At 33.0% G+C, this 15,073-nt stretch overlaps 2 protein-coding genes across 3 annotated transcripts; both read left to right on the top strand.

Annotated features, from left to right (window-relative positions):
* The first annotated feature begins 4,666 nt into the window (after nucleotides 1-4,666).
* Nucleotides 4,667-6,145, top strand: LOC11416193 (NADPH:quinone oxidoreductase). Its single transcript, XM_003598624.4, has 3 exons — nucleotides 4,667-4,821; nucleotides 5,351-5,542; nucleotides 5,634-6,145. The coding sequence occupies exons 1-3, from the start codon at nucleotides 4,743-4,745 to the stop codon at nucleotides 5,936-5,938; spliced, it is 576 nt and encodes a 191-aa protein (XP_003598672.1). The 5' UTR covers nucleotides 4,667-4,742; the 3' UTR covers nucleotides 5,939-6,145.
* A 2,365-nt stretch (nucleotides 6,146-8,510) lies between these two features.
* LOC11422273 (disease resistance protein RUN1) lies at nucleotides 8,511-14,684 on the top strand. 2 transcript variants are annotated; one of them, XM_003598623.4, is made up of 5 exons: nucleotides 8,512-9,126; nucleotides 10,163-11,249; nucleotides 11,598-11,849; nucleotides 12,899-13,705; nucleotides 14,050-14,683. In XM_003598623.4, exons 1-5 carry the CDS (start codon nucleotides 8,645-8,647, stop codon nucleotides 14,602-14,604), a joined length of 3,183 nt encoding a protein of 1,060 aa, XP_003598671.2. In that variant the 5' UTR covers nucleotides 8,512-8,644; the 3' UTR covers nucleotides 14,605-14,683. The 2 variants fall into 2 exon arrangements, with proteins under 2 accessions (XP_039688383.1, XP_003598671.2); XM_039832449.1 differs by lacking the exon at nucleotides 11,598-11,849 and having other exon boundaries at nucleotides 8,511-9,126; nucleotides 14,050-14,684.
* Nucleotides 14,685-15,073: the final 389 nt, after the last annotated feature.

The following is a 15,073-nucleotide window of genomic DNA, read 5'->3' as shown; positions in this document are numbered from 1 at the left end:
TTCAAAATTTCAAAACCAAATCTGGTATGAGATGTAACCTTACAAGGAACATCGAATAAGAGAGGAAAATATTGTGGAATAGATGAAGAATCGAAGAGCCGACGAAGAAGAAGATCATCAAATCCTAGATCGCGTTTTCGCCATTTGGAAGCTCTGTGTTTCACGGTTCTCTGTTTTCATCCAAATGAGAAGAAAAAAAATCAACCCTAATTATTTTTAGCAGTATATGAGAATACCCTTGAAGTTGTAACATATTTACATATATGCCATTAATGAAAAGTTGCACTTTTCTCCGTGTTTTTAGTTTTCACATATTTCACTCTATTTTGAAAAGAAAAACTGAAAATTAAAAACCAAAACACAATTTACCTGTTTCAGTTTTTTAGTTTCCAAAACTTAAAAAACCAAAACTCTTTTCAAAACCTATATTTTAAAAACAGTTTATCAAACAAGTTTTTAATTTTAAAGTTTTTAAAAACTAGAAAAGAGTTTTTGAAAAGCATTTCAAACAGGCCCTAAAACTTTAATTTAGGAAAAATAATGAGATAAAAAATGCACTTGATACAAAATCATAATACAATTTCAAAATATCAAAATAACAGAGTTATAGTTCATAAATGTTAAAGTTTCTTCAATTTTGTCTAAGAACAATAAATATTAAAGTTTCTTCAATTTTGTCTAAGAACAATTTGCTATTACTTTTCCAAGAATTTTGTAGAAGGACAGTTTGCAATTACTTTCCAAGAACAATTTTCAATTTTTTTTATTTAATAAAGGTTATTTGTGCTTTTGGTCCCTGTAATATGACCAAATTTAAGTTTTAATCACTAAAATAAAATTCTTTAAATTTGTCCTTGTAATATCAAATTCCTTTCGCTTTAGTCCCTAGTTTGTACATGTCAAACAAAGACACTGATTTTGCATGCAATTGTTGAGTGGGCCACTACTACATGTGCTTTTGACCTTGAATGATGGAGACTAAAACAATCATAGAGTAATTGACGGAGTTGTGCAAAATCCTTGATGATTTAGTGAATTTTGAAGAGGAAATTAAAGATGAAGACAAAGTTTTACACTTGTTGTAAGCATTACCTAGATCTTTTGAGAACTTCGATACCATGCTACAAGGCAAAGTAGGCCCTGTCGCCTTGGAGGAAGTCCATGAGGCTTTGAGATCCAAGAAATTAACCAAGTTCAAATACTTGAAATTTGGTGATAGTGGTGAAGGCTTAAGTGTCTTAAGCGGAAGAAGTAAGAGTAGAGGAAATTGCACAAACTCAAAGGGTGGTGACAATTCGAAGCATAAGTGATGATCAAGTGTAACAAGACTGGTTACTTTAAGAGGGATTGTCCCGAGTATGGGGGAAATGATAACTTCGTGTAATTCATAACTGCCTTAGAGAACTATGTGGATGCATATGCTTTGATTGTGTCTTGTTGGGAGGAGGAAGAAATTAAACCGACCATTAAATAGTGGGGTGTTCATCTAGAGAGTGACATTAAATACTCAACAACATCTTAGAGAGACGGTTCTAAGAATAATCAAGGTTAGTTTGGAGAGACAGAGGTTTAAACAATCAAGATCAACCTTATAAGTCGAGTTTACATGGTAAAAGAGATAATGGTTGTATGCATTTGGAAGTTGAGGCGGAGTCTTCCAGTAGTGGGACTAGGTGGAAGCAAATGGTAACACTGGATTGGTACAACAATGGAGACCTTGTGTGTCATTCTCTAAATGAGAGCAAGAGATTCTTCAAGAGGACATGTAACCCCACTCCAGGGGTTGATGAAGGTATGATATGGTTTGTGAGATTACCTAAAATACCAACGATAATTAAAAGCAACGAAATCTTTAATGGGATGGAAATTGATCACTCTAGGGGCTGAAAAAGTTATGGTGAAATTTTGTATACCTACCAAAAAGACTCGGTGTAGTTGGATTTAAGGATCTTCAATATGGTGGAAGACGTTCTGATGTATGAAGAGGTAAATGTGAAATCTTGTAGGAGTACTAAGTGTAGTTGGATGTAAGGTCAAATTATAATGTTTTGATGGATAAATTGGCATCATCATCGATTTGAAGCCAAGGTAAATAACAGTTGAAAAATGTCATCAAATCAGTTTTTTGGTGATTTTGTCATTTTGATCTGAGGCGCATGAGACTCGATTGAAGAATGTTTTGGGGTTGTTGTTTTGCTGCTAAGCGCAGTCTGTTTGCGTCCAGGCGCAAATGCACGAACAAGTATATAAAATGGAAGTTTCAGCAAGGTATTAAGTGTTGAAAAAAGTAAACCTATAAATAAGAATAGAAGGAAAGTTTATGGAATCAATAGGCTAAAAGTTGAGGGATTTTGGAAAAGATTATAGAGTTTGGAAACACCTTGGGTGTAAAATCATTGAGTCTATTGGCAATGAGAAGAGATTCCAAAAAAGGGTATAATTAGGTTCAAAAATATATTCTTGTAACTCATTTGGAAATCTCTGTGTAAAATTACTCTCTTGATTAGTAGAACCGATAGTTACTCTCTCCCCCGTAGTAGGTCATTATTGGACCAAACTAGTTATATAATATTGTGTGTTTTTCTTCCTTTTCTTATTCCTTGTATTGCTATTTACTTTTGTTTAACATTATTATTGCATTCCTATTTATTTTTGGTTGTCATTGACTTGCTCCACGCATCATATATTGGTTTAATTTTTACAAATTCACAACAATCACTTCCAAATAACCTTTAATTTTATATTTGGGGGAACACATAAAACCCCGTATGATTTCAAATTTGAAGTTTGAATTTGAAGAGAAAGAGAATGGTGTTGAATGGTTGTGTGGTTTTCTAGTGTAAGAGAGAGTCATTGCGGGGAAGATGGTGGGTCAGAGATAAGTGGGAGAATGGTGAGGGTAGAGAGGTCAAAAGATGTGTACAAGAGAAAAATGTTAAATTGGTTGATGAGTTTTAATTTCTTTTTTTAGCTAATATAAATTTAAGTAATTATAGGCATCAATTTATTTTATGGAGTGTAGTGGTGAATTTTGGTCATCTTGGATGAGTTACAGAGATTGAATCAGAATCTCAATTTTTAGATAAATTTAGATGTGTCGATTAATGTTGTTGTTATGTTACAAGTTTTTTAGAATTGTTCTTTTTTAAAAAAAAATTGAAAATGGAAGAAGGAAGAAAAATAGATGATGTTGAAGGGTTGAAGATGATGTTGAAGGGTTGTATGAGGCTGAAGCGATATTTCTTTTTGTTAACAATTTATTTTATTTTATGACAAAAATAAATGATATTCTTCCTTTAAAAAAAATAAAAATAAACGATATTCTCTCTTGCTTTTCCCTTTCTTAAACCATAGCCATCACAACTTTTTTCTTCTTGATCTACCAAAGAGAGATGATCTGGGGTTAATTTTGACTTAAAATCACCCCTGCAAATTGTTTTTCTTTCTCTTTCAGTTAAATAAGTGATTATCACAAATTTTCAGTTTTCTTTCGTTTGTTTTTGTGATTTCGTTGTCTAGCACAACTTTGTTTATTTTGATTTTCCGTCTTTGTGCGGTGTGCTTTTGATTTTCTATCTTAATGTGGGCGGTGTTTATTTGATTCAGGTTGAAAGATTAATTTTGATCAAGTGCATGTTTAATCAATAACTTCTGCGTAGTCAACGTTGTAAATCCCGAAACATGAGTATTTCGGTGGCTTAAATATAATCATATTTAAAGACATAAATAATTTTACATTTTATACTATTAACATGGATATTGTGAGTTTATTTACATTTTTTTTTTTTGGGTAGATAGAGGAAATGACAAAGCCATTATAAAACTCATTTACATTTTTTATTTTAATCCTTTTAAATAAATTAAAATCGAATGACATGTAAGCGTCAAAAGCACACGTGATAGAGACCAAATCAGCAAATTTTGGCATGTTAGTGTTTTTGTGTGTCATGTCCAAATTATGGACTAAAATGAAAGAAATATGATATTATAAAGACAAAATTAAAAAAATATTTTTTTTAACCACTAAAACTCAAATTCGTCCCTATTACATAGACCAATAGCACAAATAACCCTTATTATCGTATTATTACGTATAACTCTTACTATATAAACAATTGAAATATACTCTCGGTTTTTAATTATAAGCAAATTTTATTTTTTAGATTCATTTAATTAATTAATGATGTATGTAATTCATAATATGAATCACATACATCATTATTGAATGAACCTAAAAAATCAATTTTAATTATAATTAATACTTATAATTAGTAACGGAGGGAGTAAATCTTATTCATCTTAGTCAAAATTTATCATCCTTGACTAAAGTTATGTTTTCTAAACCAAATTATTGGAGTAGGTCATGGCGGTATTAATTTTTATTCTTCACCTCCATTAGTGTTGTCTTCATTCCTTAAAATTAATGTTTTTTAGAGGATTCCTTAAAATTAATGTTGTCATCACTTACGTATCACACAAATAACACCATACTTTTCTTTATAAAAAAATATAACACTATACTTTTGCCATTGCAACCGGGTAATTTAAAATTGAAGCACGAATCCAATTTGGAATTTAGAATCTGGCAACAACAAGGATATATATGTTATTACCATTTACTATGCCCTACGTAATATAATATTTACGAGCACCATCTATATATAAATATATCACATTCTTTTCAATAACAAAACAAATCATTCATTTACAATCTACAACTTGCAACATATTGATAACAAATAATGGCAAGGGTGATTAAGATTGTTGCTCTCTCTGGTTCTCTTCGAAAAGCTTCTTTTCATACTGGCCTCATTCGTTATGGTAATTTACTTCTTATTCAAACATTCTTCTCTTCCTCTTCTCTTTTTTTTTTCTTTCTAAATGACTACTTCTAGGCTAATCAAATTCCCGTGAGCTTAGCTCAGTTGGTAGCGATATTGCATATTACATGCATGAGCAAGGGTTCGAACCCCGGACACTCACTTCTCCTTAAAATGTGTGAGCTAGCTTTAGCCACTAAGCCACTTGAAAAAAAAAAAAAAGTATAATTTAAAATAAGAAATAGATTGAGTGAATATTGTTTAGGGGGAGGGGAGACACTAAGTAGGGGTGGCAAAATAGGTCGAGCAGGTCGGGCCGGCCTATTAAACCTGCAATTATAGGATGGAAAAGTTGGAATTAACCTGACAGGTCGGCCTATTAAACTCAAAATTAACCTGTCGTTGAACTTGTTGAAAAAATCGGACGGTGGCAGGACGATTTGACATAAGTAGATAAATTAACCTTTGAATTTTCAGTCTTTGAATAATAAATTTGATGGTTTCATATATTTTTTCCTATTGATGGGTAGCTATTGAGCTAAGCAAAAGTGTTATTGATGGTATCCAAATCGAGTACATTGATCTTTCAAACTTGCCAATGTTGAACACTGATCTTGAGAAAGAAGGAACTTTTCCTGCTGAAGTTGAAGCATTTCGTCATAAGATTCTTGAAGCTGATAGTGTTCTCTTTGCTTCTCCTGAGTATAATTATTCTGTCTCAGGTAAGTAAACATCATGTTGTCTTTTTCTTTATAACCTTTGTCAATAAGCTTCTTTTTACTAATTTATTCTTTTCTCGCATTTTTTTTTCAGCCCCGCTAAAGAATGCAATTGATTGGGCATCAAGACCACCAAATGTTTGGGCTGGAAAGCCTGCTGCCATTGTGAGTGTTGGAGGAGCCTTTGGTGGAGGAAAAGCACAGCATCATCTCCGCCAAATCGGGGTTTTCCTTGATATTCATTTCATCAATAAACCTGAGTTCTACCTAGATGTATTTAAGCATCCAGATAAATGTAACGATGATGGTGACTTGGTTGATGAAGAGATCAAGAATAGATTGAAGAAAGTTATTGTGTCCTTGAAGGAATTTACCCTTAAACTTCAAGGCAGAAATTGAAGCAAATTATGGTTCCTTGTTGTAACAAGATTTGGATTTCAATACATTTGTTTATGTGAGAATTACATTTGCAAAACATATTTCTTTTTATTACGTGTGGAATTTGTATTTAAGCATTGTTTCTTACAATAATTTTTTGGAACATGCAAAAACCTTGTTTGATGTAAGAGGGTTTCCTTAGTAATTGCATAGTATTTTTATTTTAGCCAAATTTTAGTAATTTATGTTTCTGTTTCATTTATTTTCTATAAAAGGTTTGTTATTTCCCTATTTAAGTTAAATAGCTATAGCCTAAGTATAACTTAAATTCATTCAATAATATTTTCAAGAGTTTTCTCAATTTTCTGGTGGATTCCATCTATTTTCACAAATTTATCGCTTGCAAACTCTTTTCTTTTCAATCAAGGTTTAACGCTTGCTAATCCTTGCTTCCGACTGCGTCATGTCACAACATCTCCATGTTATCCACTATTATGCCTTATGAACTTGCATTTGAGTACCGCCCTTGTTATGTGGTGTTTACATCTCTAATTTGTACAACAATTCACCATGTTAATGGCCGTTGTATCAAAATCAGACCGTGCAACTTTTCAGTTCAGGATTTTTGTTTATACATGGGGGATGGTAGTACCAAAGCAACGTGGGGTGACTTTGGCTACCCCAATTTTTTATTTTCTTTTCTTTTAATAAGTATGTATGTTTTATTTTGTCAAAAAGTATTTGTTTTATAAAAGTTCAAATATCAATTGTCATAAACTTATTTGTTAAAAAGTGGCACAAACATGAGTGTCAAAGATTATCATATGATTGATAAATTTATTTTGTCTAATTTTGACACTTTCATTCTCTTCAACAACTATAGAGAGAGTTTTGTTAGCAATGAGTTTTTGACAAATGACTTAATTGTTTGTTTTCATGAAGATATTACTTATATGTTTAATACAAAATCAATTATAGATAAATTTGACTCTTTGAAGCATCGTTGAATGCAACATTTTTTAATAGTTATTGTCAGGGCCGACCCCCTATACAAGTGTAAAGAGACTCATTGCACATGGCCTCAAAGTTAAGGTGCTCTCAAACTTTCAAAAATAATAAATAAAACTTCTCTCTACGAACAAAATCTGTCACTAAATATCATTTATCGTAGGTAAAAGTCTGAAAGATAACAATTTTACTGTTAATTATGCATTGTCAGTAGGTAAATGTCTATATGCATGTAGGTAAAAGTCATGTTTAGTATAAGTTATAAATAATTCTTTTTCAAACAATTGTTTTTTAAACAGGGCGCCACTTTTAATATTTTAAGAGGGACTCCAATTTGATTTGGACGACCTTGGTTATTTGTCATTTTTTTGTGTTGTTTTAGTTTAAATTTATCAATTATAGATAGATAAATCTGACTCCTTAAAGCATAGTTAAAATCAACATTTTTATATAGTTATTGCCATTTTTTGTTTTCGTTTTTGTGCGGTTATAATTTACATTTATACAAGTAAAATTATTGTGTTCTCTCAAAAAAAAAAAAAAAGGTAAAATTATTGTGTTTTTTTTTTAAGTTTTTTTTTTTTTTTTTCCTTCTTATATGTTTAGCCCCTCGTAAATTTATTGCTAGTTTCACACCAAAATCTACGTTGTTGAATTTTATCTAATTGTCGCCTCATCCACATGGTTTTCCACATGAATGATATATTTTGGTGAAAGAGAAGTGTCATTAAGACATATTTTCAACATATTACTCCCTCCGATACTATTTATAAGTAAAATTTGGGTCAACAAAAGTTGATGTATTTGGTTAAAAAATTCAATTCAAATACATTATTTTTTGTTGACTCAATTTTCTTTTGTAAATAGGACCGGGGGGAGTATCTTCTATTAATTAAAATTCATATGGGTCACGTCAAACTATATGGATCCAATATAAATAAAGTGCAACTCATATAAATTTTACTCCCTTCGTTTCATAATAATTGTCTCCTTAACATTGCAGTATTTATTACCTTTTTCCATTATTATACCCTTATTTATTGAATTTCATCAAACTTAACTACTTTACTAATTATAATTAATAAGTGTATTTTAGTAAATGATATTAATTTTATCACTGAAATCAACATAATTAATCATTTTTAATAATCGTGCACAAACCTTAAACAACTATAATTTAAAGACGGAGTGAGTAATTAATAAACTTAAACAAGTATAATTTAAAGACGGATGGAGTAATTAATAAAAATTGTACACTAAAAAATCTATATTAAAAAGTGTGTCCCTTCGTTTTTATTATTCCTTTATAAATTCTTAGGTACTTTGAAAATTCATTGTGAATCCCCTATAAGTAAAGTTTATTTAACATTAAAATTTATTTTAAAAAAATTATTATAAAAATATGACATGACATAAAATGATTGGATGAATGTTACCTATCCAACCAAAATCCGAATTCAACTCAATGGAAACACCACACGAGAGACAAAAAAATGAGGGCCAGGACCATATTTACTAGCACTTATATTTATCCACGTAGATTTAGCACTTTTTTATGATCGAAGAATCACAACTCATTCCTTGAAACTTCTGCGAAATTTCAATGGTTTTGTATTTAAAAAATGAATGGCTTTGTACTCATACAATTTAAAACATCAACTAAACTCTCTTTGCAAAGTTTAAGGTTGTCACTTCTAACGTTCGACAAGAGTGTGAAAAATGGAGCAACAACGTATGATATTTCCTTCTACCAAGAAAATGTGTACTTATGATGTTTTCCTCAGTTTTAGAGGAGAAGATACTCGATATGGTTTCACAGGACATCTCTACAATGCTTTACACCAAAGAGGAATCAACACTTTCATGGATGATGAAGAGATTAAGAGAGGAGAACAAATTTCACCCACACTTTTCAAAGCAATTCAAGAGTCTAGAATAGCTATAATTGTGTTCTCAAAAACCTATGCATCCTCAAAATGGTGTCTTCAAGAACTTGTCAAAATCGTTGAATGTTTCAAAGCCAAGGAACTAGTGATATTTCCAGTGTTTTACAACGTGGATCCTTCGGAGGTTCGAAATCAGAAGACAAGTTATGGAGAACAATTGGCTAAGTATGAGGAGAAAATGAAGGAGGAAGTGCAAAGTTGGAGGTTAGCTTTACATGAAACTGCCAGCCTTGCAGGGTGGCATTTTAGAGATGGGTATGTTCTCTTTTCTTTCTTAATTTTTAAAATTTATTTGTTCAAATTCTTCGTTGGTTGTTTCCATACTGTTAAAATGAATCACGGTTGTTTGTAAAGTGAAGATAAAGAGTTTATAGCAATTTAGTCCTTGAACTGTGATAGTCTCTGAATGTATCTATTATTATAATTTGGATTGAGCCTAACTCAGTCCTAAGACTCCTAACTTAACCAGAGGTGAGGATTATGTTAGCAGCCAACACTATGTAGATTTAGTCCCACATCGGATAGATAGGATTTTTGAAAAGAGTTTATAAAGAGGAACACTCCTCACCTTATTAGCCAATTTTGTAAGGATGAGTTTGACCCCATGGTATTAGAGATCAGAGCCAATCGTAGATCTATCATTGGGCTTCTTGCATCGTTCGCGCTTCAGGCCCAATGGCTGAAGTGTGAGGGGTGGTACCAAAGCCTATCGTATCTATCATTGGGCTTCTTGCATCATCCATGCTTCAGAGGCCCAATGGCTGAAGCAATGCCAGTTTGTGATGTTTAGATGGAAATTGTAGGATTTACTAACAGTTTGTGATGTTTGTGGGCAGCAATGCCAGCAATGACTCTTTCTACTTGAGAAGATAATTATTCTTATGGAGCTTGATTGATAGTTTGAGTAAAAAATGGTAGTTAGTTGGTATTTAATTTTAGATGCACAGGATTCAAAGATAGTCTTTCATTGGATGTACCTGTGGCATGATTGGGTTCTTGCCATTGAAGTTTTTGCACAAGTAGAGGATGATGCTTGTTGCAGAAGTGAAAGGTGACAGGGTGAAGAATGAGCTAAAAAAAAAGCTCTAAATTTCCAAACATTACATGAAAATAATAATAACTTTGTTTTTTCAATATTTGATATTGTAGTTCTAGCTTAAAAGTTAGTTGTGGTAGTTAATTTTTCTGTAAGAAGTTTGGTAGTTCACTTTCTGTTAGAAGTCAATTAATTATAACAAGTTAGCCTTGTAGAGTTTAGTCTGAGTATTCGTAACATTTTGTACTTTGACAGATATGAATATGAGTATGAATTTATCAAAAGGATCGGTGACACGGTGTGCAGCACATCAGTACCCAACCTTTCACATGTTGAGGATTATGCAGTTGGACTTGAGCCACGTGTATCTAAAATACTATATCGTATGCAAATGTCTGATCCCAATGTCGTTATGATAGGAATATGTGGGGTTGCTGGAATAGGCAAAACTACGTTGGCAAGAGCTGTGTATGATTCCATTGGCCAACAATTTGAAGGTTTATGCTTTCTGTGTAATGTAAGAGAATATTCAACCAAATATGGATTGGCATATCTACAACAGGTAATTCTTTCTGATATGGTTGGCGAGAATATCAATCTGCGTAATGAGATTGATGGAATTTCAATCCTAATCAGAAAGTTGCAAAGTAAAAGGATTCTTTTGATACTTGATGATGTTGACAAGTTGGATCAATTGAAGAATTTAGCAGGAGCACCAAGTTGGTTTGGTTGCGGAAGTAGGATTATCATAACTACTAGGCATAAAGATATTCTAGCAGCTCATGGTGTTGGAAATATATATGATGTACCTATATTTGATTATCATGAAGCTCTTCACTTTTTAAGTGCCGTTGCATCAAAAATACCTAATCCTGAAGGAGTCTGGGATCGGGCAATCAGCTACGCCCGTGGCCTTCCGTTGGTTTTAAAGGTTATAGCTTCTGATTTATTTGAAAAATCAACAGATGAATGGGAGATTTCATTGGACAGGTATGAAAAAGTCCGCAATGAAGGAACTCAGAGTATATTTGAAGTGAGTTATAATAGCTTGAATGAATGTGAGAAGAGAATTTTCATTGACATCGCGTGTTTCTTCAATAGAGAGACATTTTCATATGTCAAGGAAATACTATCTGCTTGTGGTTTCTATACCAAATATGGTTTTGACAGACTTAAGGACAGGTCCCTCATATCAATCACTCCCAGTGGAAGGTTGTTGGTGCATGATCATATAATAGGCATGGCTATGAATATAGTACACCAAGAATCACCCATGAATCCTTGCAAACGAAGTAGGTTATGGTTACCGGAGGATGTTCTTCAAGTTTTAGACGAAAATGCGGTAAGAACTAATTTTATGGCTTTATTTACTTTCTAGTTTTTAAATGAAGATATGTGAAACAAGCCTTTATTTTACGTTTCATTACCATTTGTTTTTTGCTGACAACATTTTTTATATTAGCATATACAAATACAAGTGCCCTTTTTCTATAATCACTCACTTTCCTATGTTTGATTAGCCATTATTTGATTTGTCAAATATCCCATTTTCATGCATTCTTCTATTTCTTGTATAAATATTTCGTAAGAAGCAATGATGCTCTTTGATTTTTATGCACATATATTTCTCTTTTCTGTAAAAAACTTGATAGAACTGTTCTATTCTAGTTAACATATTTTGTTTGGAAAGGGAAATGATAAAACCGAAGTCATGATATTGGACAACTTACCACAAGGAGAAGTAGAGAAGTTGAGTGACAAAGCCTTCAAAGAGATGAAAAGCCTGAGAATACTAATTATTAACGACGCGATATATTCTGAAGTTCTCCAACATCTCCCTAATAGCTTAAGAGTTCTGTATTGGAGTGGATATCCTTCATGGTGTTTACCACCTGATTTTGTCAACTTGCCTTCTAAGTGTCTCATTTTCAACAAGTTCAAGGTATGTATAAGTACTACGTGAAATGAGTTGTGTTATTTTAATACAAAATAGGACAACAAAATTGATGGTTAATATAGATCAAATACATAGTTAATTCCATTTAATAGATGAATTAAGAATATAACAATGTGTTGCTAATCGTTAATCTACATAACACAATTAACCATGATTTCAAATGCCATTAATCACAATTTTCATATATATATATATTTGGACACATATTTTGGATAACATGTATCATGTATATTTGAAAACCTGAAAATCATGTTTATTTGACATAATTTGGAGGTTTATAATGAATATCGTATATTTGAACACCTGAGAGTCATAGTTGATGACATTTAAATTTGTGGTAGATTATATCCAGTGAATGGATAATGAGTTGTGATCTTATTGGATCTAAGGAGACGGTTTGATGAGTAGTGATCCGTCGTGTTTAGGAGGTGAGCTTGTCTTTGTCCACCGCAATCTTCCGTGAGTCCTTCTCCACCGGAAAGGGGTGGTGTACGTGTACCTACACATGCTCCCACGCTCAAGTCAGTGAGGGTTGTAGAGAGAGTTCGGCTATATTATGGTAAGAAGTGTTACCTTACCCATTGCTAAGCATGGGAATATCTAGTGCATAAGTTGGGTTTCTGGCTGTAAAGCCTTCATCTGGACAGTTGTCCTTGAGGGACGGGTGTGACCATCTACGTGGTCATCTGGCCTTGGATCCGGACTAGACGGTCAGGATCTATTGGTTCAAGCCGCTATCCAGTGAGATTTAGGTCGTCTACATACTGACTTGGGATCCTGGATCGAACTCAAGTTCAACCCGGAGTGGGCCTTGGCCCACTCTGGAACAAGTTGCAACACCTTGTTATATTTATTAACGATCAACTGAACTTAATTAACCACATACTTGAGTAGAGTTAACCATCCAAATTGTCGATTTTTGTTGTCAAGTTTGTGTCAAAATATCATTTCTCATGTGAAATATTCCTATGAACTTTAATTGCAAATAATAATATCAAATGGATTGTCTAATTGCTGGTGTTTTTTGTTTACAGAATATGAGGAGTTTGGTTAGTATTGATTTCACTGACTGTATGTTTTTAAGAGAAGTACCGGATATGTCTGCTGCCCCAAACTTGATGACATTGTATCTTGATAATTGCATAAATATTACTAAAATTCATGATTCTGTTGGATTTCTTGATAACCTTGAAGAGCTGACAGCCACAGGATGCACTAGTCTAGAAACAATCCCTGTTGCATTCGAGTTGTCATCTCTTAGAGTTCTCTCGTTCTCTGAGTGCTCGAAACTAACGAGGTTCCCAGAAATATTGTGCAAGATCGAAAATTTGCAACACATCAACTTGTGTCAAACTGCCATAGAGGAATTACCATTTTCAATTGGAAATGTGACAGGACTTGAAGTTTTAACTCTGATGGATTGTACTAGGCTTGATAAGCTACCTAGTAGCATATTTACACTACCAAGACTTCAAGAAATTCAAGCTGACTCATGTAAAGGGTTTGGCATTTCTACTGAATTTGAAGAGGATAATGGACCACTGAATTTCACTGTTTGTCCAAACAAGATTCATCTTCATTTGAGCTCTTGCAATTTAACGGATGAGCATCTTTTTATATGTCTCAGTGGTTTCGCCAATGTGGTACATCTGGACATCTCTTACAGTAATTTTACCGTCCTTCCGCCATGCATTAAACAATGTATCAACTTGAAGGCTCTTGTGCTCACAAACTGTATGCAGCTTCAAGAAATCTCAGCAATTCCACAAAATTTGAGAGAAATAGATGCATCGAACTGCACCTCATTGACATCCCAGTCACAAAGTGTACTATTAAGCCAGGTTTTCCTCCTTGATCTTTCCTGTTTGGAATTTTTGTACCAATTACTGTATGTTTTAGCCCCTCCATATATATTACTTTTTTATTTTGCCCCCTGTGAAAAAATGATATATTTGTAGGAACGAAAAACACATTTAAACCTTTTTTTTTATAGACAAATGTTGGTGGTTAGCTTGTTACGGGAGGGGGAAATGTTAGTAGCAGGATCGAACTCTAGATCTCTTACATATAACTCCCCTGGCGACACCACTGGGCTACTCCTTCGGTCCTTCGGAGGAGGACCAAATAGTTATTTGTTTTGTGATACATTTGCTTCAACAAAATTGACTATTTTATGTATGATCAGGCATATCATGAAACTGGAGAAAAAACTGTAATGCTTCCAGGATCAAGTATACCAGAATGGTTTGATCATTCTAGCAGTGAAAGATCCATATCATTTTACGCTCGTAAGAGATTCCCTAGAATTTGTGTGTGTGTTGTTTTTGGAATGTCAGAAAATCTGCCTCATCATTTTCTAGTTAGGTTATGTTTAACCATCAACGGCCACAAAACGATACTATCTCCATGTTCCAGTTGGTCAATTCTGAAGGAACATGTTTGGCAGTTTGATCTAAGATCCATTATCAATAATCACAATCTGACACAAACATGGTTGGAACATGGTTGGAATCATGTGGAAGTTTCATGTATAGATTGTGAAGATGAGCATTTGATGGCACAAGCTGTTCATGGAATGAGAAGAATGGCAATTGTGAAATGGTATGGAGTTCATGTGTACAGACAAGAAAACAGAATGGAGGATATATCTTATTCACAAGTGCCAAAATTCTACAAGAATGATCATGATGAAAGATTTAATGTAGACAATTACCCTTTGTCTAAACGGCTGTGTAGATGATATGTCTATTTAAGTACAACATAGTGATGTGGCATGGAAAATGGCTGTGTAATGATGAGTTATACACAATATAAAATTTTAATATGGTGTCAAAGCCTATCGATCAAATCACCTACCACTTATATCCATTAACCAAACTCAATAGTGTTACACCTACCACTTATATCCATTAACCAAACTCAATAGTGTTAGACGTAAAATAGTGTATTTGAATCTGTTAAAATCCCACGTGAATCGTTTTCACAAGTTGATTTGTAAAAATGAATTACACTCCATATAAAATCTTAATAAAATGCTTCAGTATTAATCATAAACTAAAAGTCATTAACCACATATTAATAAATAAATGTATAGTGTCATGTGTCAATAAGTTAGTATTTAGAAAGAAAAAAATACATGATAACCATGTCACATGAAAGTATAAAACTTAAGGGGTAAAAATGCGATTTTTAAATTTGGGGACTAAAAT

This window comes from Medicago truncatula, chromosome 3 (genome assembly GCF_003473485.1).
Source record: "Medicago truncatula cultivar Jemalong A17 chromosome 3, MtrunA17r5.0-ANR, whole genome shotgun sequence".
NCBI lineage: Eukaryota > Viridiplantae > Streptophyta > Magnoliopsida > Fabales > Fabaceae > Medicago > Medicago truncatula.
Note: the sequence above shows the minus strand (reverse complement) of the source record. Positions and strands in the feature narration are given on the sequence as shown.